General features: G+C 43.4%; 1 protein-coding gene across 2 annotated transcripts; it reads left to right on the forward strand.

Moving 5' to 3' along the window:
• Positions 1–1,253: 1,253 nt before the first annotated feature.
• On the forward strand, positions 1,254–20,147 carry CSNK1D (casein kinase 1 delta). Of its 2 annotated transcripts, XM_063456186.1 has the most exons (10): positions 1,254–1,611; positions 4,197–4,307; positions 4,388–4,536; positions 7,084–7,312; positions 8,463–8,633; positions 9,614–9,762; positions 14,153–14,324; positions 14,891–15,025; positions 15,478–15,550; positions 18,382–20,147. In XM_063456186.1, exons 1-9 carry the CDS (start codon positions 1,536–1,538, stop codon positions 15,513–15,515), a joined length of 1,230 nt encoding a protein of 409 aa, XP_063312256.1. In that variant the 5' UTR covers positions 1,254–1,535; the 3' UTR covers positions 15,516–15,550; positions 18,382–20,147. The 2 variants fall into 2 exon arrangements, with proteins under 2 accessions (XP_063312256.1, XP_063312255.1); XM_063456185.1 differs by lacking the exon at positions 15,478–15,550 and having other exon boundaries at positions 14,891–15,030.
• Positions 20,148–24,886: the final 4,739 nt, after the last annotated feature.

Below are 24,886 nucleotides of genomic sequence, written 5' to 3' on the forward strand. Positions count from 1 at the left end.
TCAGCGGAGTGTGAGTGCTCATAATTATCCTCTCTCCGTAGACCTAGTGTCCTCAGCAGAATGTGAATGCTCCTAATGATGCTGTCTGCGTAGACCTAGTGTCCTCAGTGGAGTGTGAGTGTGCCTAATGATGCTGTCTGTGTAGACCTAGTATCCTCAGCGGAGTGTGAGTGCTCAAAATTATCCTCTCTGCATAGACCTAGTGTCCTCATCGGAATGTGAGTGCTCCTAATGATGCTGTCTGCGTAGTCCTAGTGTCCTCAGCGGAGTGTGAGTGCTACTAATGCTGCTTGCCGTGTAGACCTAGTGTTCTCAGCGGGGTGTGAGTGCTACTAATGATGCTGTCTGCGTAGATCTAGTGTCCTCAGTAGAGTGTGAGTGCTACTAATGATGCTGTCTGCATAATCCTAGTGTCCTCAGCAGAGTGTGACTAATGATGCTGTCTATGTAGACCTAGTGTCCTCAGCGGAGTGTGAGTGTGACTAATGATGCTGTCTGCGTAGACCTAGTGTCCTCAGCGGAGTGTGAGTGTGACTAATGATGCTGTCTGCATAGTCCTAGCGTCCTCAGCGGAGTGTGAGTGCTACTAATGCTGCTTGCTGTGTAGACCTAGTGTCCTCAGCAGAGTGTGAGTGCTACTAATGATGCTGTCTGTGTAGACCTAGTGTCCTCAGCGGAGTGTGAGTGCTCAAAATGATCCTCTCTGCATACACCTAGTGTCCTCAGCAGAATGTGAGTGCTCCTAATGATGCTGTCTGCGTAGTCCTAGTGTCCTCAGCGGAGTGTGAGTGCTACTAATGATGCTGTCTGCGTAGTCCTAGTGTCCTCAGCGGAGTGTGAGTGCTATTAATGCTGCTTGCTGTGTAGACATAGTGTCCTCAGCGGGGTGTGAGTGCTACTAACGATGCTGTCTGCGTAGAGCTAGCGTCCTCAGCGGAGTGTGAGTGTGACTAATCATGCTGTCTGCATAGTCCTAGTGTCCTCAGCGGAGTGTGAGTGTGACTTATTATGAGCTGTCACGATGCTGACTGGGAACAAAATCAGGACAGGAGGACCAGAGCCCAAAATGTGGACATTAGGGAGGCAGAGTGTCACTGTTTGCTGTTACATTATCTCCCAGTTACAGTGTATCCACCCTCACACAGCTGTAACCTGCAATACCCAAACATGGCCGCATGGGGGCCCATCATTTGGTGGCTGTTCCGGGGAGGGGGAGGAGTCATGTGATATCTAGCTCCACCCATCGCATCCCAGCTTGTTGCTAGGTGGAGTGACGTCACGAGCACTATCTGACAGCCTTTCTCGGGCTTGTTTACCGGGAGCGGAGGAGACTCGGGTATAATCCGCTGTAATCCTTCCGCTGGGAGCGGCGGCGGACGGCGAGAGAGGCTGGGACACCCAGAGCAGGCTGCGCACTGTCACCCCAGCCCCATATTGTGGACTCTGGTCACCGATGACACCTGGGAACCGATGGTGAAAAGTGCGCCGGGGACGGAAGCTGATTGCGGGGAGAAGGAGAGGGCCTGAGCGGGGACATGGAGCTGAGAGTGGGGAACCGGTACCGGCTAGGCCGCAAGATCGGCAGCGGCTCGTTTGGAGACATTTACCTGGGTAAGGTGCTGCAGGCCTTGCGGGGTGTGGGGGCCCAGTGGGGGGTATAACCCATTGGGGGGCCCCTGTACTCCAATAGGGGGTCTGGCTTAGTCCCATCTCCTGTGCTGTGGGGGGGCTTGACAAGGACCCCCTGTGCACCCCTCTAATTTGGGGATCAAATGTAGACACCCCACTTAGTGTGTGTACCCCTTCTTTTAACTAGGGGACCCTCATCCTGGTCTGTACCCCAATTATCACACAGGGTCCCTTTAATTGGGTTAAACATCTCTCTTCCTTCATAGAATATTACATTTCAATATAGACCCCCAAAACCCTTCACCCAGGGGCTGAACCCCCAATATCACCTGGTCCCCCTGTACAATATTTGCTGTATTTATTATGTTTAATGTAATTGGTGTTAGACTGTTTCTCCCAGACAGGAAATTATTCTGCAATCTGATTGTATTTACTAAAGAGGATATGGCTGGGCTCTAGTTCTGGATGGAAGGCTGAGATAAGTCTCTCTCTATAGGCCTTCCTGTGATATGGCCAATTCTAGGCCTTCCTTCAGTGAGCTTTCAAAAATGTCTTCTCTGGTATGAACATGTTTTAAACTAGGACTCCTGACAGTAATGTGTCCCCCGAGTGTGAGGCTGCCTGCGCTGGCCGCCCCCCTCCCCTGCGTGTGAGGCTGCCTGCGCTGGCCGCCCCCCTCCCCTGCGTGTGAGGCTGCCTGCGCTGGCCGCCCCCCTCCCCTGCGTGTGAGGCTGCCTGCGCTGGCCGCCCCCCTCCCCTGCGTGTGAGGCTGCCTGCGCTGGCCGCCCCCCTCCCCTGCGTGTGAGGCTGCCTGCGCTGGCCGCCCCGCTCCCCTGCGTGTGAGGCTGCCTGCGCTGGCCGCCCCGCTCCCCTGCGTGTGAGGCTGCCTGCGCTGGCCGCCCCGCTCCCCTGCGTGTGAGGCTGCCTGCGCTGGCCGCCCCGCTCCCCTGCGTGTGAGGCTGCCTGCGCTGGCCGCCCCGCTCCCCTGCGTGTGAGGCTGCCTGCGCTGGCCGCCCCGCTCCCCTGCGTGTGAGGCTGCCTGCGCTGGCCGCCCCGCTCCCCTGCGTGTGAGGCTGCCTGCGCTGGCCGCCCCGCTCCCCTGCGTGTGAGGCTGCCTGCGCTGGCCGCCCCGCTCCCCTGCGTGTGAGGCTGCCTGCGCTGGCCGCCCCGCTCCCCTGCGTGTGAGGCTGCCTGCGCTGGCCGCCCCGCTCCCCTGCGTGTGAGGCTGCCTGCGCTGGCCGCCCCGCTCCCCTGCGTGTGAGGCTGCCTGCGCTGGCCGCCCCGCTCCCCTGCGTGTGAGGCTGCCTGCGCTGGCCGCCCCGCTCCCCTGCGTGTGAGGCTGCCTGCGCTGGCCGCCCCGCTCCCCTGCGTGTGAGGCTGCCTGCGCTGGCCGCCCCGCTCCCCTGCGTGTGAGGCTGCCTGCGCTGGCCGCCCCGCTCCCCTGCGTGTGAGGCTGCCTGCGCTGGCCGCCCCGCTCCCCTGCGTGTGAGGCTGCCTGCGCTGGCCGCCCCGCTCCCCTGCGTGTGAGGCTGCCTGCGCTGGCCGCCCCGCTCCCCTGCGTGTGAGGCTGCCTGCGCTGGCCGCCCCGCTCCCCTGCGTGTGAGGCTGCCTGCGCTGGCCGCCCCCCTCCCCTGCGTGTGAGGCTGCCTGCGCTGGCCGCCCCCCTCCCCTGCGTGTGAGGCTGCCTGCGCTGGCCGCCCCCCTCCCCTGCGTGTGAGGCTGCCTGCGCTGGCCGCCCCCCTCCCCTGCGTGTGAGGCTGCCTGCGCTGGCCGCCCCCCTCCCCTGCGTGTGAGGCTGCCTGCGCTGGCCGCCCCCCTCCCCTGCGTGTGAGGCTGCCTGCGCTGGCCGCCCCCCTCCCCTGCGTGTGAGGCTGCCTGCGCTGGCCGCCCCCCTCCCCTGCGTGTGAGGCTGCCTGCGCTGGCCGCCCCCCTCCCCTGCGTGTGAGGCTGCCTGCGCTGGCCGCCCCCCTCCCCTGCGTGTGAGGCTGCCTGCGCTGGCCGCCCCCCTCCCCTGCGTGTGAGGCTGCCTGCGCTGGCCGCCCCCCTCCCCTGCGTGTGAGGCTGCCTGCGCTGGCCGCCCCCCTCCCCTGCGTGTGAGGCTGCCTGCGCTGGCCGGCCCCCTCCCCTGCGTGTGAGGCTGCCTGCGCTGGCCGGCCCCCTCCCCTGCGTGTGAGGCTGCCTGCGCTGGCCGCCCCCCTCCCCTGCGTGTGAGGCTGCCTGCGCTGGCCGCCCCCCTCCCCTGCGTGCGAGGCTATCTACGCTGGTCTGTATTCTGTATCACCACTTGGCGTTGGTGTTTATATTCTCTCAATAGCTAGTGGCCCTATTTCAGTTCTCCGTCCCCTCTCATTATTGTTTAATCATAACTTAGTCAGCGGTTTCCTCTTTTACAACCTGTTGAAATGATTCACTCGCCTTAATTGCCCTGAGGATTGGTACAGGTTGGATGTGACCTTGAATCAGATCATTGTGTTAGTTTCAGATCATAGTTTCTCTTTCGCAAGGTTCCATCATACTCTGTGCGTGTCTACAGTGCTTGTATTAAAACTGTGATAATCTTTTTCTAGGTACCGATATTGCTGCGGCAGAAGAAGTGGCCATTAAATTGGAATGTGTCAAAACAAAGCATCCTCAGCTCCACATAGAGAGCAAGATTTACAAAATGATGCAAGGAGGAGGTAAGTCTTCGTAAGTCCTGCTCTGCCCTGCCTGAACGCAGGAAGCCATCTTTGTACTCACACTTCCTTTTCATTTTCAGTGGGAATTCCTACCATAAAGTGGTGTGGAGCGGAGGGGGATTACAATGTTATGGTCATGGAATTACTGGGACCCAGTCTTGAAGATCTCTTTAATTTCTGCTCCAGGAAATTTAGCTTGAAAACAGTTCTTCTCCTCGCTGACCAGATGGTGATTATCTTTCCTCAAATTCTTTCTAAAAACTTTTAGTCTAGAATTTACGCTGCTGCGCAACCAAAAAAACTGGCGTTGGGAAATTAGCAACTGTTGCCTGTAGTATTTCCCCCCCCCCCCCCCCCTGTTTTTTTCTAGTAAGATCCTTAATTTCAACTGTGACGATTTGATTTATTTTGTGTGTTTTCTTAATTTTCAAATGCCCGACAGAACCCTTAGACATTTCATCGTTTTCTCAGACATGTAATTGAGGAAGCGAGATTGCCGGCTAATGGGTTATGCTTACACATTCATTTCCTGGTGACAAACACATCTCTGCTTCCTCGGTGCTGTCAGAGCTTTGTAATATGAGCAGTTGGAGACAAAACAAGGTTACCTGTAACTTGTATACAGGCTTTGTTACCAGTTGCCAAGCTACAGCACATATATGTTGGTGGTAGCATTTAGTGCAGTTCTTTCTCACCTGTTCTTTGTGAACCTCTGTCTGGGATCTAGTGATTACGTTTAGGAACACTACAGTCACCTAAACAACTTTAGCTTACTGAAGCAGTTTTAGTGTACAGATCATGCCTCTCAGGTTTCACTGGTCTATTCACTGCCATTTAGGAGTTAAATCACTTTGTTTCTGTTTATGCAGTCCTTGTCACACCTCCCCTCGCTATGATTGACAGAGCCTGCATGAAAAAAAAACTGGTTTCACTTTCAAACAGATGTAATTTACCTTAAACAATTGTATCTCTTTCTCAGCAAATTAAACTTTAATCACATACAGGAGACTCTTGCAGGTTCTAGCAAGTAAATCTAAATTAAACAGAACTTGCAATAAAGGAATGATAAACTTAAGATGACTCTTTACAGGAAGTGTTTAGGAAGACTGTGCAAGGCACATGCAGGGAGGTGTGACTAGGGTTTATAAAGTGATTTAACTCCTAAATGGCAGAGAATTGAGCAGTGAGACTGCAGGGACAGGATTTGTACACCAAAACTGCTTCATTAGACTAAAGTTGTTTTGGTGACTATAGTGTCCCTTTAATTGTTATTTTGTGGTGGGTGGTTTATTTTTGGCTGTGGGTTTTTGTGTGTTTTAACTTTATTTAGATCAAACCCAGTGTTGTGCACACAGCCGGTGAAACATGGAAAATGATTGTCCACACCCGTTCGTGTAGAGAAAGTATCTGGGTAGCAGGAAAGCTCCACTGAATGAGTGTAAGGGACATCTGAGTCCTACACTTGCCTCTGCTGTATACCTCACTCAACGCAGTCTAAGTGCTATAATTGAATGTTTGAACCCTATAGTTGCTTCCAGCGGCGATGTCCACTTCCCCGCAGCAGCATGCATTTCTATATATTCTGATTCAGGAACCTTAGAGTGCTCCTGAGTAGGGGCGTCGTTGATTGACTGAAAGCAGTCAGCTGATGCTCTCAGCCAGTCAGTAACTCCCCATTCACTAAACTAGCTGGGAAAAAGTGCGTTTCTTCTCAAGCCAGTTTAGTAAATGGGGAGTCACTGATTGGCTGAGTGTGTCAGCTGACTGCTCTCACGATGCTCCTGCCCAGCGGCACTGCACTGTTCCTGAATCTGAAAGTTCAGCAGCCGGAAGCTGCCAGGGCGGGAGTGGACATTGCCGTTGGATGCAACTTTATGGTTGAGAATGGTTTAACTCCTGGCACCATAACAACTTCATTTAGATGTTCAGGTGCCTGGAGTGTCCCTTTAAACAAAGTTCCATTGAATCCCAGAGAATGTCAAACTGTAGACATCATGGACAGAGGTGAACAAAATGGAGGCCCCTGGGTGTTGAGATCCTGCACAGGGAAGTAAAGACAGTGAAAATAAAGGAAAGTGGCAATGGTTGGAATTTAATGATGAGGGCTGATTTGGTGAGGTTGTAGAAGGCGTGCAGAATTTCTATATATGCGCTTAGAGGGCAGGTCATTTCTGATACTGTTGCCTGTAATGATTAGCAGTGTCTAGTAAACCATACTTTTCATATAGCTCAAAGGAATTATCAGTTCTTAGACAGTTGCCCAGTCCTTCACCCCAAATGCTATTGATGTGGTCAATGGGTTGAAGAGAAGTATAAAACCATCACCACCACCTTCTGTGTGGCCAACCTAATCACCCCATCAGGCCCTGGGTGTGTTTGTTTATATTTGTTTATTTGCATGGAAATGGCACATGAGCACTTGATGGTTCCTTCCTTGCCTTTTTTGTGCTTGGTAGCTATTGGGTTGTTCTAAATGTAGAGAAGAACATTAACACCCCCCTTCTCCCCCTCCCCTTTCCCATTTTATTTGGGATTTATTCCCTAAGTTCTGAAATTTGATCAGCAGGCTTTCAAAATAAAGGCAAAATATTTCCAGCTTTGCCCAATAAGTGTTCCCACCCCCGACCTCCCCTTTATGTTGGTGGCCTAGAACTTGTGTCCGTTGCCATAATTTAGAGGATACATTGTTATACCCTGCAGTCTTTACCCTTCGCAGTTTGTGTTTATATGTAATTTATACCCCAATTTAAGTGGCCCCTTTTCCTCTGTTTAACAGATTAGCCGTATTGAGTATATTCATTCCAAAAACTTCATCCATCGCGATGTGAAACCAGATAATTTTTTGATGGGGCTTGGGAAAAAAGGAAACCTTGTGTATATTATCGATTTTGGGCTCGCCAAAAAATATCGAGACGCTCGCACACACCAGCACATCCCCTATCGTGAAAACAAGAATTTGACAGGAACTGCCCGTTATGCTTCTATCAATACTCACCTTGGTATAGGTAAGTGTATGAACGTGGTCTGAATTGGGGATGTGTGCTGAATTCCTGTTTTGCACAATGACACTTGGACGATACATTTAAACTATTCTTTGTCAGGTTTAGAAAGGAAATGTTTTGGTGGTTTCCTTCAGCACCCTACATGTTTCTCACCAGCACTGCTTGCGCCAACTCATGAAGCATCTTGCGGGGGAATCTACAATAAATTATATTCTTTTCTTTTTTTTTCTTTTCTTTTTTTTTTTATTGGGGCCTGATATATCCTCCCATATTGACTTTGCTGAAATTAGTTGAGTAAATTAATTGGCAGGACAAAGCAAGATAACTCTTCAGAATGTAAACTTTTTTTTTTTTAATGGACCCGGCCACACGTTTCGTGGTTATGGTGCCCTGGCGCCCACTATTGTAAGGAGCCAGACTGTTTTAGAATGGTTTGACTTATTACCTGGTGCTGCCAATGGAGAGGTGGAAACTCTGTCTGAGCTAAACCCTGCAAGGCTAAGCCGATTGGCTGAGAGTAATCAGGTGACTCCGTTAATGATTTAAGCCCTGCATTGCACTTTGCATCAGAATGCTGTTATATATACACGTTAAAGCCATCATCATCTTAAAACTGCGAATGACAAGATTGATAATGAGAGAAATCTTAATGTATGCATCCTGGTAAAATATCTTATAAATAAATATTGAGACCGTTGTAATCAGTACACTGTGCATGCAAACATCAACGGTAAACATATAGGTTAAACAATGTATAACATCAATACCTTCATATAACTGTGATGTAGTGCTTTAAAAATCATTTATAACATTTCCTTCTTTTATTTAAATAGAAATTCATATATCTGCTACCGCACATAGTGTTTGTACAAGAGTGCAAAATAGCCATATATTTAAAAACGATAAGTTTAGGGCTCCTCTTTTATAAATGATACACCCCCTCGGCTGTTAAATCCAACAACCAGTTCAGTTACTTCCTGGTTCTTTAGCTCTGTGAAGATAAACTCGAGAGGCAGCAATCAGTTTGACTTTAAAAGTAACTTATTTTGCACATAGCCTTAGTCATTCTTCCACAATGTTCAGCGTTTTTGGAATCTAATAAATTGTTCTATATCATTTTCTGTAAAATGTATTTATTTTCCTCTTTTCTCAGAGCAATCTCGCAGAGACGATCTGGAGTCTTTAGGGTATGTCCTTATGTATTTTAACTTGGGTTCCCTCCCATGGCAAGGGCTGAAAGCTGCTACCAAAAGGCAAAAATATGAGCGGATCAGTGAAAAGAAAATGTCAACGCCTATCGAGGTGCTCTGCAAAGGTTATCCATGTAAGAATTCCTTATCAATATTATTCTGGGATCTTCTGTGTACACAGCATGACTGTTTGCTTTGGGGAAATAGCTGGAGGTTGTGGCTTCACTCTGCGATTAAAGGCTGTTTGAAATAATTCACGAGTAGTATTTAAAAAAAAAAAAAAAAATACACAGATTTAAAGTGCATTCTAAGTACCATCATTTGTACCGCCTCCTGTAGTGGTTATGGGGGAGTCTCCTTACATTGTTCCCTGGTAAGAGGTCAGACACACTTAGCCATATTTTAGGTTGTGCAAAGTAATATTGCTAAAGCACAATGAAAATTTCCCCTTTAAGCTTTGTGAAGACAGCATTGATTGAGGATGCCCAGGAATTCTTAAAATGCTCACAAATTATTTGACTCCCAACCAGGACTGGGCTCTAGTAGACTCGTGCAAAAAATGCATTTCAGTTGGTTCGAACTAATCAAATTCCTTTTAATCTATGTCTAAACAATTTGATCAGTCTGGGATTTACCTGTGGAGTCTTATTTATTTGTTTGTGTATTAATTTAAAAGGAATTTGATTGGTTGGAACCAGCTGAAACACATTTTTGTACTAGGGGATTTCTAGTACCATAATCACTACAGCGGGCTCTATTGAGCATTGTGATTAGAAAACCCCTTTAAAATTTCTGGTGGACTTCATTATGCTTTGTTTTCCCTAATAGCAAGTCACGCACAGGAGATCAAACACAGTGATGCCGATAAATCACTGTCCTTGTCCCAGTTTGATTCACTGTCTGATGGGTGTCTACATCTGCCATGCGTGTGAAGAAGCATTCGCTTTAGTTCATAGGATGAAACAAATGATTAAATATATTGTTTTCAGTGTATCTGCAATAGATCATTGCTCTATTTGAAATCTCATACTTCAGCCATTAGTAGCATTTGCTGCCTTATTATATACATTGCATTTAATCTGTTTAGCTGATCGCGTTCCTACTCTCTACACAGCCGAGTTTGCCACCTACCTGAACTTCTGCCGGTCTTTGCGCTTTGATGATAAGCCCGACTATTCCTACCTACGACAGCTCTTCCGGAATTTGTTCCACCGCCAAGGCTTTTCCTACGACTATGTGTTTGACTGGAACATGCTGAAATTTGTGAGTACTCTGCACTAGTGTACACGTGTATACATGGATAAAAATATATTTCAGTTCTATATGAAGCAAATCACATTTTAAACTGGGCACTTTATATTTTTGTGAACTTTTGGATATGTAGCTACACGCAGCTGAACCTAAAAGGCTGTGGTGTGAAGTACAGATACAATGCATAAGGAAGGTAGTAGCTGCCTATATGTTTAGAGTAATAAAAAGTATCTTGTCAGAGATAGGAGCCAACTCTACGGTCAGGTGAATAGCCTTTTCGACTAAATGCGCTGCGATGTTAAACTGTAGGTAGAACTGGGCATTTAGGTACGCTAAGAAAGCCTATAGACAATAAAGTTAGCTGACTATCTAGACCACATTCTGGCCTCACAGAAGCTGTTGGCGTCTTTGACGAAAATGGAGGATGCATGAAATGGTAGCACCAGGGTAAGGCCTGAAAAAGAAGACCACTGTTCCAGGGTTATAGAAGCAGGCAGCCAATTCCCCTATTGGGTTGGAATGAACACCTTGGAGAACAGACACGCCAGCCTCGAGCTGAATAATGAGCCTTCACCATGTCACAGTGGACCCCGCATCGCAGAATGCTCAAGTTCTTTTCCTTTAAGGGAATGCAAGGGGTCCGGGAACAAAGGTAAGAGCTTTCCTTGGTGTTTCCCTTAATTAGCCCTTTACAGGAGGGTGTGGTGGCATGAGGGCGGGCCCCACATGGCTTTCAGCCCAGGTAGGCTACAAATTAGATTAGATTGTCGTCGCTAGGTGATGTAAATACACCCGGTACAGGTCTCCTAGGTCTCACACCTTGTTGGTGCTGATCTTGCTTCACAGGGTAGGTAGCAGATGGTGTCAGAGTTCGCTGTCCAGATAACTGACTCCAAAACCTCACATAGGATATCGATTTGAGTCAATATATCACCTGGGTTTAGATCATGCTCTTCTGGGAACTTCACAGCCATCTTGTAGTGAGGTTTGGTACTGCACTAGTGCAAGATGTGTTCATGTAGCTTCTTCCCCTTGTACCCTCTGCTGTGGGGACCAGAAAAAACCCCACCGGTCCAAGGAGGGGGTTCGACAGGGCTCCAGCTATAAACTCGAATATACAGGCTGCCCTAGACCGGAACATCGGGCCCTGACCTGTCCGCAGTGTGGGCCAGATCAATGTCTACAATGCCATGCAAATGGCTCGAAATGAAGGCGAGAATCGACAAAGGAAAATACCCTTGAGTACAGGATAAGTTAAGAAGTCAGTAAGGGTGTCGATTGGTGCAAAACACGCAGTTTGACTACTGATTTTGTGAGGTCAGTGAGGAGCTCTCATTAGCCCGTCTGATCAGCATGGGCGGGCCAGAATTGGGCGCTTTATTTTTTTATGTTTAAATATATTTTTTATTAATATTATCACAAAATACATTTAAAAAAAAAGTCATTAGCATACATTACACTCAGCATAGGTATTGGTTTGAAGCAGGTTACACCAAAAAGATACAAAAAGCATATACAGCAGTCAATACATACTATCTTATTATAATGGTAAACCCAAATTACAAATGATAACCTGCACCCTTCCCACATCTGCCCAACTTCCTCACCAAACCCCTGGTGATCCTATATATATATATATATATATATATATATATATATATATATATATATATATATATATATATATATATATATATATATATATATATATATATATATATATATATATATATATATATATATATATATATATATATATATATATATATATATATATATATATATATATGTATATATATATATATATATATATATATATATATGTATATATGTATATGTGAAGAAATATTCTAAAGATTGTAAAAATGGAAAACCCGGGAAGATGGGGTATATCCGGGTCACAAACCCTCAATACCCATGAACCACAAGCACACACATCTCACATACCTAGTTCTGAAGTTTCATGGGGAGGTGAGCTGATGAATAAGTAGCCTATAAAGAATTATAAAGAATTTTGTCCATGTGTTAAACAATATTCATCCCAGATGGCCCACCTATAATTCGGGGCTATATATACCCCTAATTGCTCATCCTCTCTTTCTAATGCTCTATTTCTCTGCATGATCCTTTCCACATCTAACCATTTTGGCAACCTCCCTGCTTTCCAATTAACAGCAATCAACCATTTCGCTATTGAAAGAGTACCAAGCAGGAGGGATTTTAGTTATTTTATGCGGTAACTAGGTATGAAATGAAACAGAACCAATTCTGGGGTTAAAACAATCTTTTCACCAGTAATACGAGACAACTCATATTGTACCTCCTTCCAATATTTTTGTATATAAGGGCAAAACCACCACATATGTAACATTGAACCTACTTCGTTACAACCTCGCCAACAGAATTTAGAGATCATCTTTCTTCAATTGGGCGCTTTATAAACACTTGTAAAACAAGTGTAAATGATTTCTTACATTTTATTTTATTATTGGTTGTGTATTTGCTGATAGATGAGCGCAATTAAAGAGTATGGGTTTGCTTCATTTAGCTATAAGCTAGTAACGGTAATTTTCAGAAATGGCTGTTACTATTGTTGCCGATTGTTTCCATGTTGCAGGCCTTATTACTAAACACTAACGCAAGGTTTCCAGGTTTAAAAGGTAAAATTATCACCTGCCACTGAGTTACACCTGCCTCATCTAGGTGTTAAGAGGGAAAAAAACATATGCAAACTTCAATACATCCTATATTTGAAGGTCATCTTTAGACTCCATAATAGGGATCGACCGATATTGATTTTTTTTTTTTTAGAGCCGATACCGATCATATATGAACTTTCAGGCCGATAGCCGATAACTTGCCGATATTCTGTACATTTACCATTTTGAAAAAAGAAACAATTTCTTAAGGTAAATGCACAAAATATACATGCCACATGTACTGGATGCAGTGTGTTTAGACAGGGGAGCTGTGTGTATTTGTGTGTGTATAATGCAGTGTGTTTGTGTAGTGTGTGTGTGTGTGTGTTTCTATAGTTGTGTATATAAAAAAATGCAGTGTGTGTGTTTCTGAAGGGATGTAATTTGTGTAAAATTTAATTTTTATTTTTTTATTTTATTTTTTTATCCCTTCCTGCTTGTTACCTGGCCAGGGACGGGGGTTATGGCATTCCCAGGTGGTTCTGTGGCATGTACTGAGCAGTGGAGGGGCCAGCAGCAAGTGCTTACTTTCCTTCCCAGCAGCTCCCTTCAGCTCTCCAGTGTAAATCTCAGTCTGCGTGCCGCCATGGTAACCCGTGGCAACACTCTGCGGTCACGGGACTCGCATGAGTTACATTGGGAGCTGAAGGAGCTGCTGGGAAGGTAAGTAAGCACTTGCTGCCGCCCCCATCCAGGACCGCCGGGCTTGTAATTAGCCCAGCAGTCCTAGGAGGTATTATCAGCAAAATCGATATCTATATTGGCCGATACCGATATTGCTGAAAATACCGAATATCGGCCGATAATATCGGTAAAACTGATAATCAGTCGTGCCCTACTCCATGATATCATTAAAGGTTATGGTTTCTAAAGTCCCGTGGCACCATTTCACTGTTCATTTTAAAACCGTTTTCAGTCTCTTTGATGCTGATTGTGTGTCTTGACACCCAGTCCCTCTCTACTACTTGTTCTATTGGTTGTTTCTTAGTGGAAGCAGTGATAGGCCTATCATCAAGCCAGGAAGTAACCGGACCAGTTGTTGATTGACAGCCAGGGGGAAGTAACAAGATTAATTTATAGAAGTGTCAATTTCTACTGAAATCTACACTATTTGTGCACACACAAAGCATCTCAGCAATTTAGTGTTTTAGGGGTCAAGTGTGTCCTAATAACCACTAAGCTGGCCAAAAGAAAAAGCATCTGTTTTAACACAAGCTGCTTCTCTTGCATTTATTCTTAAGTTGTATTTTAAAATGTTATTGTTAGTTTGTTTTTTCTTTTATGTTTGCAATAAAATCTTTATTTGCTTAGTTATGAATTGTTCACATGACACTTTCCGCTTCAGAATCCGCTTCTTGTAAATTTATATTTTGTGCCAGCAATACTGTAAGGAAATATGTGCATCTGTACCAATCTTGGTTTTCTAGTTTGTCTGAACCGTGAATGCCGTAATGAAAAGACTGCCTTCTGTGGTTTTCTAAGTGTTACGAGTTTGTCATCTTGTCTTAACTCCTGTGCTTGTAATGGTGATTTTTTTTTTTTTTACTATAAGCAATGTAACGCTCTTTTGTCTGTAAAGTGCCCACGTAAATTGTATGCAAACTATTAGAATTTTTGCTTGTTTGATTATGCAGTAATTGTGACATTACACAGATCTTACAGATGGAGTTTAATTACTGAAATGCAATTTTGACCTCTTGTAGGGTGCAAGTCGTGCAGCTGAAGATGCAGAACGCGAAAGGAGAGAGCGCGAGGAACGCTTGAGACACTCCCGCAATCCTGCTACTCGCGGTTTACCTTCTACTGCTTCTGGCAGAGTGAGAGGTGCCCAAGAGGTCACACCACCAACTCCCCTCACTCCAACCTCTCACACTGGTAAGCGGAGCTACCTATATACCACCTCTTATAGTTTTTTATTTTATTATTATTTTTATTTTTTTTTAAATGTGTTTTTAATCTAATATGTTTCCTCGCTTGTCAGTCAGTCAGCCAGGTGAGAGTCCTCTCTCTCCGGATCATTTTCAGACTTCTTTAGTGATCTGGGATTGGTTGTGCTTCTCACAGCTCAGGTAGATAGATATCTTTGTTGTACAGGCAATATAAAAGGTTTGTTCTTTGTAATCTGTGTTACTTGATTACTGCATCACAAGAGTTCAGCCAATCACTTTCCAGGTTTAAAAAAAAAAATGTAAAGAAAAATCACAGGATTCTGATTGACATTTTCATGACCCTTGCATCTGTTTACTTTCATTCAGGAGTAATAAGTTCTGTATTATGTCTTTGAGCGGCTATTCTATGAGGCTACAGTAAAACAGTCAATCATTAATCTACAAAAGAGGAAGTGAATAAAATGCGCGAATTGGATCAGTTTCGTGAACCTAAAGCATTACCAAATTCCAAAAACGTTGTATTGCATTTAAAATGTTTTGTTTTCCCTGCAGCAAACACTTCTCCCCGTCCTGTGTCCGGGATGGAACGCGAGCGGAAAGTGAGCATGAGACTGCATCGCGGCGCACCAGTCAATGTCTCTTCATCTGATCTAACCGGCCGACAAGATACCTCTCGCATGTCAACTTCTCAGGTATGTGCTGGCTGTTAAACTTTGCAGGAAGCAAGGCCCTCCTAATGGAAGCAAATGCACAGGAATACTGCGTGAGTGGCGACTTTGACACTTGTGCAGTACACCCACATCTTGCTCCCATTGTGCGCATGGGCTTTAGATAGCGTAAAGCTGTATTGTCACTGCATGGAGCAATAGGAGTGTCAAGTGACTCCAGGAGCGCAATGGAATGGAGTAAACATTTATTTATTTTCTCCTGCTTTTACTCATTTATTAGCATGCAAACATTATGGAAAGCTAATTTCACAATTGTCTTGATTTTTGCATGCTAGTAAATTATGGGCTGGTGTGTCCCTTTAAAGATCAGATGATCAGGGTGTTTAGTAGAATATAAAGCTGCAGAGCAGTTTGTCCTCAGTGCTTGTGCTCGGTTTTTGGGATAGTTACAAGCAGCTGTCTTTTCCCCACCTCAGAATAGCATTCCTTACGAACATCACGGCAAGTAGCTGCTCTCCTCGTGCTCGGTTGAAGGCAGTGCCGGGTGAGTGTTGTTTAGTAATCCTCCCTATCTTTATTTCAGCCGTTCCTTTAAGCTTCTTAAGGCTAGCCAGTTCTGTTAGCATAACGTCTAGTTGTGCATGCAGAGACCTGGTTTACTGCTTGTTAATTCTGTAACCCTGCCTGGGCTAAAGGGATCATCTTGCACTGTGTGTGTGTGCGCTTGTGTGTGTTTCCTAAATTAATGATTGCAAAGACATATGGCACAATGTTCGTGTCCCTTTTCTGTTATCCGTAAAGAAAAGCGTGAGCTGAAATAACTGATCTCTTACATCCCAAGAATCCTTATCTCCGCTCCTATTTTGGACCCAAACTGTCTCTTTTCTTGGACCTCCATATTTTTGTACAACTGAGCATCACAGCAATGAAACTCGCTGCAGTGTGAATTTAAATCCTAACAGATGTGTTCAGAAAAATGTCGTCTTTAAGCTTACTAATTCCTATTTAACTAAACTGTAATCTGTAAATCACGAATTTGTATAAAATATTCAACCCTTCCAATCCCACTCTCTTTAACGAAAATTACCTGCTTTGGCTTGTTTGAAATGTGTGGCGTCATTAATTCATTATGCAGATACGTGTTTTTAATCCTTAGTAACGTTTCCTGATTCTTGGACCAGTCAGAGGTTTTAACTCCTTAAATTGTAGCACCACTGTAGATCAACCTAACCTACCATCACCTTCACTGTTATCAAATTAATATGATTGCAGGCAATAATTTCAGGTGTTTCCTGTGACATCATGTATGTAAATGCGAACTGCGTTAACAATTTTCATGTTTACAACCATGGCACATGAAACCTTAGTCTTTCTACCTTTACCTTGTTTGGTGACCATTATACAGAGAATCAGAACCTGTACAAGATGCCCGCCTCTGCATGTGGGATATCTCCTGTACTTGTATACCTTTTTAAAGGACAGTTGTGTCTTGGTGTCTTCACAATCTGTTGTTTGGACCTTGACATGTCCTGATCACTAGGCATCAGCTGCTCTATACAGCGGTCAAGGCATTAAACGGGAGAACATTCTATTTTGGAATAGACCAGATTGTAACTGCATCATTTGCAATTTCTCTTCAGGGGTTAATGGTGTAAACTGGTAGATACCAGGCTGAGAAATTGGTTCAAAGCACAAAAAACAGGATACATTGACACAAATGCATTGTTAAAAACAACTCTCTCTATTTCAAGAGGATTAAAAAAAAAGGGCTTTTGGCTGCTTGTGGGATATAAATATTTACTTTGGTGATCATTCTACAAGATTGAAGGTGATTGGGCTTAAAGTGTAATTTATTTTGCAGATCCGGTTGAGTGTTTAGGTATCCTTTACACCTTCCTCATCTCTGCTTTCCACCCTGGTCTAAATGTGAAATTAATTTTAAAGTGCGAGGTGTCAGAATTTAAAAGTAAATTGTCAAATGTTACCAGTTCTGGACCCCCACTTTTTTTTTTTTTTGGCAAGGACCAGCTTATAGACACAAGGACAACTACATTAAGCTGTAGTTGTTCTGGTGAGCAATAGTGTCCCTTTAAGTGTAATTTGGCCAAACATAAATTGGCTAAGTCTCTATCTAGATGTTTTATGACCGTGCTACGTTGTGCAGAACTTCGATCCAGTTAATTTATGGCAGTACCTAGAATTTCTGCTGAATATGGATGTGTTTTCTCCTGTCGTTTAGCTGCTTCCTGTAGAGATAACCGTGCTACAGGAACCAGCCAGCCTGTTCAACTCCATATTTCAAGCAAATTTTTTTTTTATTCAAAGAGCGTGGTTAGGATACGGAAGAATTGACGTATACGTAGCATTTCATGTGTTCTTTACAGAAATACAGTAGATCTGCACACCTGCTAGTTTATTTTAGAAAATATTCCAAAATTAAACTGCATCTGATATTCAGAGTTGGATGAAAAACGAATTACGATTCTTAGTATTAAGTAAGAATTGTAAAAAAATGAAGTGAGAAGTATGCTTAGAGTAAATAAGTACTATCTGCCTTCCCCCTGGTTACCTGTCAGTTTGGCATTTGGTAAACCTGTAGATTGTTTGAGCTCAGAATGTGTTACTGTGCGACACGGTGTGTTGAACCAGCTGTCACACCAATAAATCATTTTCTCTGTGGAATGCTATTTTCCTCCCTAATTTTTGCTCTCTCACTGATCCCCTGATGAATGGTTTAGCTGTCCTGACAATGAATAGAATGGGTGGTTGTTTCATGTTCCAGGCCTCTCCCACTGTAACTGTATACAGATGCTTATTAAGTTGCATTATGCCTTAAGTAAGCTAGACTGGTTTCTGGTAGAATCATGGGAAATGAAGTTCTTTCTTTTACCCTGTCCAGGAATGGAGTTTGTGTTCAAACCTACCTTATTTATTTATTAGAAAAGTGGAAAATTTATTTTTAATTTGCCCCCGCTCCCTCCCCCATGCCCCTTTATTTTTACAGCTTTTATTTCATATTCGTACAAACTTCATGACCAGAATATCCAGGTAAAATCGGCAAAGCATCCATGGGTCACAATATGAGGTTAGGCCTGTCTGTTCAATCCCTGCTCGCACCAGGGACAAACAAGAATTAATCGATACCTGAGGCTTTTCTCTGTGAGCTGAGACCATAGTTAGTGGTACCAGACTTGACCCGTGATCTGTATGCCGCCAGTGTTCTTAGTTTGACACTGAGTGTGTAAGTATGTGTGCGTGCATAGATCTTTATGTGTACATGCAATAGGGTACAACATGGCTATTTTATTTTTTCCCAATTCGCTCTCTCAATCGGTTGTGTTATCTAATGGTGACGCTTTCTCTCTCGTTCCACAGATTCCCAGTCGGGTGGCCTCCAGTGGTCTTCCATCAACAGTACACCGATGAACACATTCCCGTGGAGAAGAGAGCGCATGGCTGGGCTTTGGATGGTTTCCAAAGCAAAAACAAAAAAAATGTAAAAAAAAATAAATCTTTCTAAAAGCAACCAAATCCAAACAAAGCTTTAGATGCTTTTACCAGGCCGATCTCGTGACAGGGTTACATTACTAGCTGCTGAAATGGGACTCCGTGGAGGCAGGGTCAGCAGGTGTAGTGTGGAGCCCTCTAGTGACACTTTCAGCAGAAATGGCAGAGTTGACTATTTTTCTTTTTTTCTTTCTTGTAACTTTTTTTTTATTTTTAATTTTTTTATAACGTCAATTTAAGGATTGCCATTTTATTTTATCTTTCAAGGGCCCTTTTTATTCTACTGTATCTATATGTTTTTTATATCTGTTTGCTAAAACCACTTCTATTTGTGCCAGGTTTGTCCGTCTCTCTTTCGTGAAAACGATCTGGAATTGAGGTTCTGTTGCGGCAACAACTGTGGGCATAAAAGATATAGGAGCATGAGTGGGCTTTAAAATTACTTTGTTTTGTTTTCTTAAATTGTATCTAGCTTGTGTTCTTTAAACTAATTTAATGTTTTGTACATTTTTGTTCTCTTTATTTTTCTTTTCTCTTGGAGTGCAACAAGGGATGATCGTTTCTTGAGATTAAATACAAGCTGAAGATTGCGATGGGTGGTTTTTAGGAGAATTTCTGACTTGTGCGTCTTTTGTGCGAAAGGTTTTAACTGTACAGTTACAGAGTTCTGGAGCAAAGCTGTGCATTTATCACCAACCAACCCTTAATGGAATACATTTATAAGGAAAACACTTTGTGTAAAGTATTTTGTTTTCTATGTATGCTAGCCGAGGCTGTTAGAAAGTACACACAGTGACATTTTTCCTCCGTTTAAAAAAAAACCTCATTCAAAAATGATGGCCACGTTTTGTTGTTGTTTTTTGTCCTCCCTCCCTCCCTCCTATTGTAAAAATAACAATGATATCTTCTTGAAAATGTTTTTGTTTCCTTAATCAGCAGTTCTCGCCCCCTCCTCTCGAGGGATGCAAACTCACCTAGCCTTTTCGAGAGCCAAATGTGGGGTAGCACTTGCACCCTCTAGCACTAAAAGCTAAACAACTGCTCACTGTGCAATATTGTCTACGGTGTGGGGAGGTATCCAGCTGTTTGTTTTTCGGATGTCATTTTAAAAAGCGAAATTGATGCTCTTTATTCCGCAGGCAGCATACAATTCTTTTTGACCTTTTTATGGTACAGGGCGGCGTCCTGTTTGCTAGATGGATATATACACATTAGGTGGGCGTTTGTGTTCTTGTTGTAAGAGCGTTAGTTCCAAGTATTTCTACATATTTGAGGATTGTAACGGAAAGACTTGTAAGTGTATGCTAGTCAACATGTAATATTTTTCTGCATGTCACCACGTTATTTGTACAATTCTTCACGCGTGTGTTTTATGTAAATATCTGTGAATGTCATGTTTCTGAAACTTTTTTCTAACCACTGTACACAAATTCTTTGCGTATTTGAAAACATTAAATTTCAGTGGGGGGGAGAAAGGGGGAACGCTTCAACCCTCACTTGCCATAATTACAGAATGTTTTCATGGGATCTGATAAAATCCTGTCTATCGATACTTATTGTTCACAAACCAATTTGTATCACTACTGTATTTGTGTACTTTACAAAGTGTGTAAATAATAAATCCGTAACTTCTACTTTCTATGTGATTTTTTTTTTTTTTTTTTTCTTCTTAATCCCCATCAGTTTCATCTTTTTGTTTGCCCATATCATATTGCATGCTATATGGTGTTTGTTTTTTACTTGGCTATGGAAGTTCCTGTATCTGTTGCCAATTACTAGTTCTTGAAAGTTCCAGAATTGAGATCTGACCAAATTAGGAAGGAGTGCACAGCCAATCCTAGCTTTTCTATTATCCGTCACTGTTAATCATATTTCATAGGTAGCTCCGCATTTAACTTCTGAGTGAAACTAATGCTTAAAGGGACGGGACACTGTAAGCACAGTGATTGCTTCATTTAATATTATTTATAAAGCGCCAACAAATTCCGTAACATTGTACAATAGGTGGACGAATAGAAAAGTATTTGCAATAAGACAAGTTGGACACACAGGAACCGAGGGTGTTGAGAACCCTGCTCAAATAAGCTTACATTCTAGTGCTTCATCTCATTGAAGTGATTATAGTGCCTGGAGTCCCTAGACACTATCCTTTCATTTAGAATGCAAAACAAGTATTGCCAGCCATTACCTCCATGCTTGGATTCATGAGGAAGCATTAGCCTTGGCAGCAATGATAGGCTGTGATAGGTTGGTTGAGAATGTCAGCTGACTGCATGCAGCTTATCACAGCTGACTGCAGGTATGAATCAGTATGGCTAGAAGCAAATAGACTTGGGCGCCTCCAATGAACAGGAAAACAGCCCCACTTGCGGCGCCCAATGACACACTATTAAAATAAACGAGGGACCTAGAGTCCCCATCCAGTGGGGGCTATTAAAATGAATGGGCCGTTATAGTGTCCCACCAGCCCCCACCCATTGTCGGTGGGGGACCCTAAATAATAAGGGGGGGTGGACCTATTGTCCTTCGCATAAAAATGATTCCACTCCATAAGGCCCCTAGTCGTGCCCCCCATCCCCACAATAAAAAAACCAAATACCCTACCCCCCTAATAATAATAAGAGGTGAAATCAATTAAATACCTGTAAAATAGAAAAATAATACCGTTAGATGTCTAATTTCTTCTGCCAGCACCAGCTTCCTTGTTCTTCAGACGAAAGAAGGGCAAATTAAAACCCATAAAGTCCCATCTCAACTATTAAAATATAAAAAGGACCCGCTCGAAAACAAACAAAAATCTCGAAGAACCAATGGCTGGAAAAAGACGACGCTAGACCTAACCGGCGCCACACTGTAAGATCCACAACACTGTAGCAGTACATAGTACACGGCTGCTTTCTGGTCACTGGTCCCTTTTTGGATCTAAATATTTGGGCATCTGCTGCTTCGGTGACTGAGGGGAAAAAAATGCTGATGGTTAAATGATGGGAGCTCTATGTTTGAGGTCAATCTAACGAAGGATAGATTAGTAAATAAACCTTGGTGTTTATCGGAGTTAAACAGTAAATTAAAAACTGAATGTGAGCCAAAATAGCCAATTTCTTAGATTTCAGTTAGTGACTACTTTTGGTTTCCAGCAACCTCAATATTTCCCTGTAATCTATTAGCCGGCATGCAAGTGATATCAAAGATGGAATTTACTCACCAACCGTGAATATCTTACCTTCAAAACAAGTTTTTGGAATATACAGTTGTGCGCAAAGGTTTGCATACCGTGGTAGAAATGGTGAAATTTTGGCATTGATTTTGAAAATGTGAAGGATCACGCAAAATAATGTCTTTTATTGAAGGATAGTGATCATATGAAGCCATTTATTATCACAGTTGTTTTGGCTCTTTTTGAAATCATAACAATAGAAGTCACCGAAATGGCCCTGATCAAACGTTTACATACCCTTGAATGTTTGGCCTTGTTACAGACACACAAGGTGACACACAGGTTAAAATGACAAAGGTTAAGTTCCCACACCTGTGGCTTTTTAAATTGCAATTACACAATTCCCACCTATCCATCAAAACAATTTCAAATGGCACACTGACCGCAGTCCACTCTTTAAAATACTTGGGTATGATGTTAGACCCCAATCTATCTTTTGGCCTGCACATAGAAAAGCTTGCATCTAAACTTTATCCAAAACTAGGTGCCCTGTACAGAAACAAATCCTGCCTAAGCCCTTCAGTAAAGGAAAAGATTGTACAGCAAATGCTGATGCCAATCATTGATTATGGGGATGTAGTATATGCATGTGTATCGCAATCCCACATTAATAAACTCAACACATTGTATAACTCGTTCTGCCGATTTGTGCTACAATGTAATTAAAGGACCCACCATTGTGACATGCTAAAAGAACTAAACTGGCTGTCGCTGGAATCCAGACGCACCCTTCATTTTTCCAGCCTTGTGTTTAAGAGCTTTTCTGGGAAACTTCCACCCTACCTGAACGCAATGCTTTCCCCGGCTGTTCCCACTTCCTATAACCTCCGATCCAGTACCAACACTTTACTTAGTCTACCTCAATACAAAAAGAAAGCAGCCTGATCCTCCTTCTCCTACAGAGCGCCGGATTTGTGGAACGACCTCCCGTACAATTTAAAATCTTCCCTAAGCTTAAAGTCCTTTAAGAGATCCCTCTCTACATACCTCAAAACAGAATGCACCTGTCATGGTTGATCATATATTTCCTACCTGTTCTATGTTAAATTTTGTATATATTGTATATTAATATTGTTTTTGTATTTTATTGTACACTAACTGGAACAATGCAATGATTTGTGGACCCAGGACATACTTGAAAACGAGAGAAATCTCAATGTATCTTTCCTGGTAAAATATTTTATAAATCAATAAATTGGTGTCTGCGTATAGATAGTCAATGAGTTTGTTAGCTCTCATGTGGATGCACTGAGCAGGCTAGATACATGGGAAGCAGAAAAGAACTGTCAAAAAACCTGCGTAACAAGGTTATGGAACTTTATAAAGATGGAAAAGGATATAAAAAGCTATCAAAAGTCTTTAAAATGTACAGTACTGTTCAATCACTTAAGAAGTGGAAAATTCTGGTATCTCTTGATGCCAAGCCAAGGTCAGGTAGACCAAGAAAGATTTCAGTCACAACTGCCAGAAGAATTGTTCGAGATAAAAGAAAAACACACAGGTAACCTCAGGAGAAATACAGACTCCTCTGGAAAGAGATGGTGTGGAGCACAATACTTTATCAGAAATGAGCTGCATGGTCGAGTTGCCAGAAAGAACCCTTTACTGTGCCAATGCCACAAAAAAGCCCGGTTACAATATGCCCAACACCACCTTGACACGCCTCACAGCTTCTGGCACTCTGTAATTTGAAGTGACGAGACTAAAATAGAGCTTTATTGTCACAACCATAAGCGCTATGTTTGGAGAGAGGTCAAGGCCTATAGTGAAAAGAATACCATCTTCACGGTGAAGCAGGGTGGTGGCTTACTGATATTTTTTTTGGGGGGGGGGAGCTCTAAAGGCACGAGGAATCTTGTGAAAATAAATGGCAAAATTAATGCAGCATGTTATCAGAAAATGCTGGCAGACAATTTGCATTCTTCTGCACGAAGGCTGCACATGAGAGCCTCTTGGACTTTCCGGCATGACAATGACCCTGAGCACAAGGCCTAGTTGACTCTCCAGTGGTTACAGCAGAAAAAGGTGAAGGTTCTGGAGTGGCCATCACAGTCTCCTGACCTTAATATCATCGAACCACTCTGGGGAGATCACAAACGTGAGGTTCACGCAAGACGATTTAACGTCTTTGCATGACCTGGAGGCTTTTGCCAAGACAAATTTCCCTACCTCATTTTTGACGGCGAGTTGGTGCACCCAGGAAGTGAACCTACAGCGCCTGATTCACAGAGCATTATTCTGGTCCCGGACTCTATAGACTTCCGCAAGTAGCTCCAGTGGCTCTGCAGAACAGGCATTGGCTGAGCACAAGCTGTACTGAGGGCTCCTACGGTCTGCCACATGTTGGGGATGGTTCCGGTTTTTCCTCACCATGGCTATTGAGCTAATCACTTAGTCTTTTTATGCTACTGGTAGTTTCATTTAAGCTGAGCACATAGGTTATGCTTGTCGTGGTTTATGACAAACCTCACGTTTTCTTAAGTTTACAGTGGCCTAGTCTGTATCCTCATGTAATTATCTCCCTTCGTGTCACTATCTCATCGTGCTTAGATATGGTTTTCTAGTGTCTATAATTTTACTTTATTCGACATCTCGTGTATTTGCCATGTATTAACGTATATTCTTAATGAAATGTTTATACGAAACATGTCATTTTTGCTTTCCACTGAAAAATAAAGAATGTGAAAAAACCCACTAAGGGTATGCAGACGTTTGAACAGGGGTCATTTAATTTTTTTCTTTGTTGCCATGTTTTGTTTTATGATTGTGCCATTCTGTTATAACCTACGGTTGAATATGAATCCCATAAGAAATAAAAGAAATGTGTTTTGCCCGCTCACTCATGTTTTCTTTAAAAATGGTCCATATATTACCAATTCTCCAAGGGTATGCATACTTTTCAGCACATCCATTGTACCCATCCATTGCAGCTGCAGTCACAACTTGGCTATCATTGCCTGACTTTTACAAATCGGGACATACTAACGGTGGTGAATTAAAGGTTTGCATTTTGATGTTCAGAAAAAGCCCATATATTGTAGAGGCTATGGTTGCAAGATGTAGATTTGTTTTCAAGTACAATCATAAGCATTCGTTAATGCAGGGACTACACTATATAATGTGGGCTAATTATAGGAGACGGGTCACAGTTGGATG

Source organism: Pelobates fuscus, chromosome 5 (assembly GCF_036172605.1).
Source record: "Pelobates fuscus isolate aPelFus1 chromosome 5, aPelFus1.pri, whole genome shotgun sequence".
Taxonomy (NCBI): domain Eukaryota; kingdom Metazoa; phylum Chordata; class Amphibia; order Anura; family Pelobatidae; genus Pelobates; species Pelobates fuscus.

Coding starts and splice junctions, on each gene's coding strand:
- CSNK1D (XM_063456185.1), top strand. CDS start 1,536: ATGGAGCTGAGAGTGGGGAACCGGTACCGGCTAGGCCGCAAGATCGGC. Junction 4,308..4,387: donor CAAAATGATGCAAGGAGGAG/GTAAGTCTTCGT, acceptor TTTCATTTTCAG/TGGGAATTCCTACCATAAAG. Junction 14,325..14,890: donor CACTCCAACCTCTCACACTG/GTAAGCGGAGCT, acceptor TTTTCCCTGCAG/CAAACACTTCTCCCCGTCCT.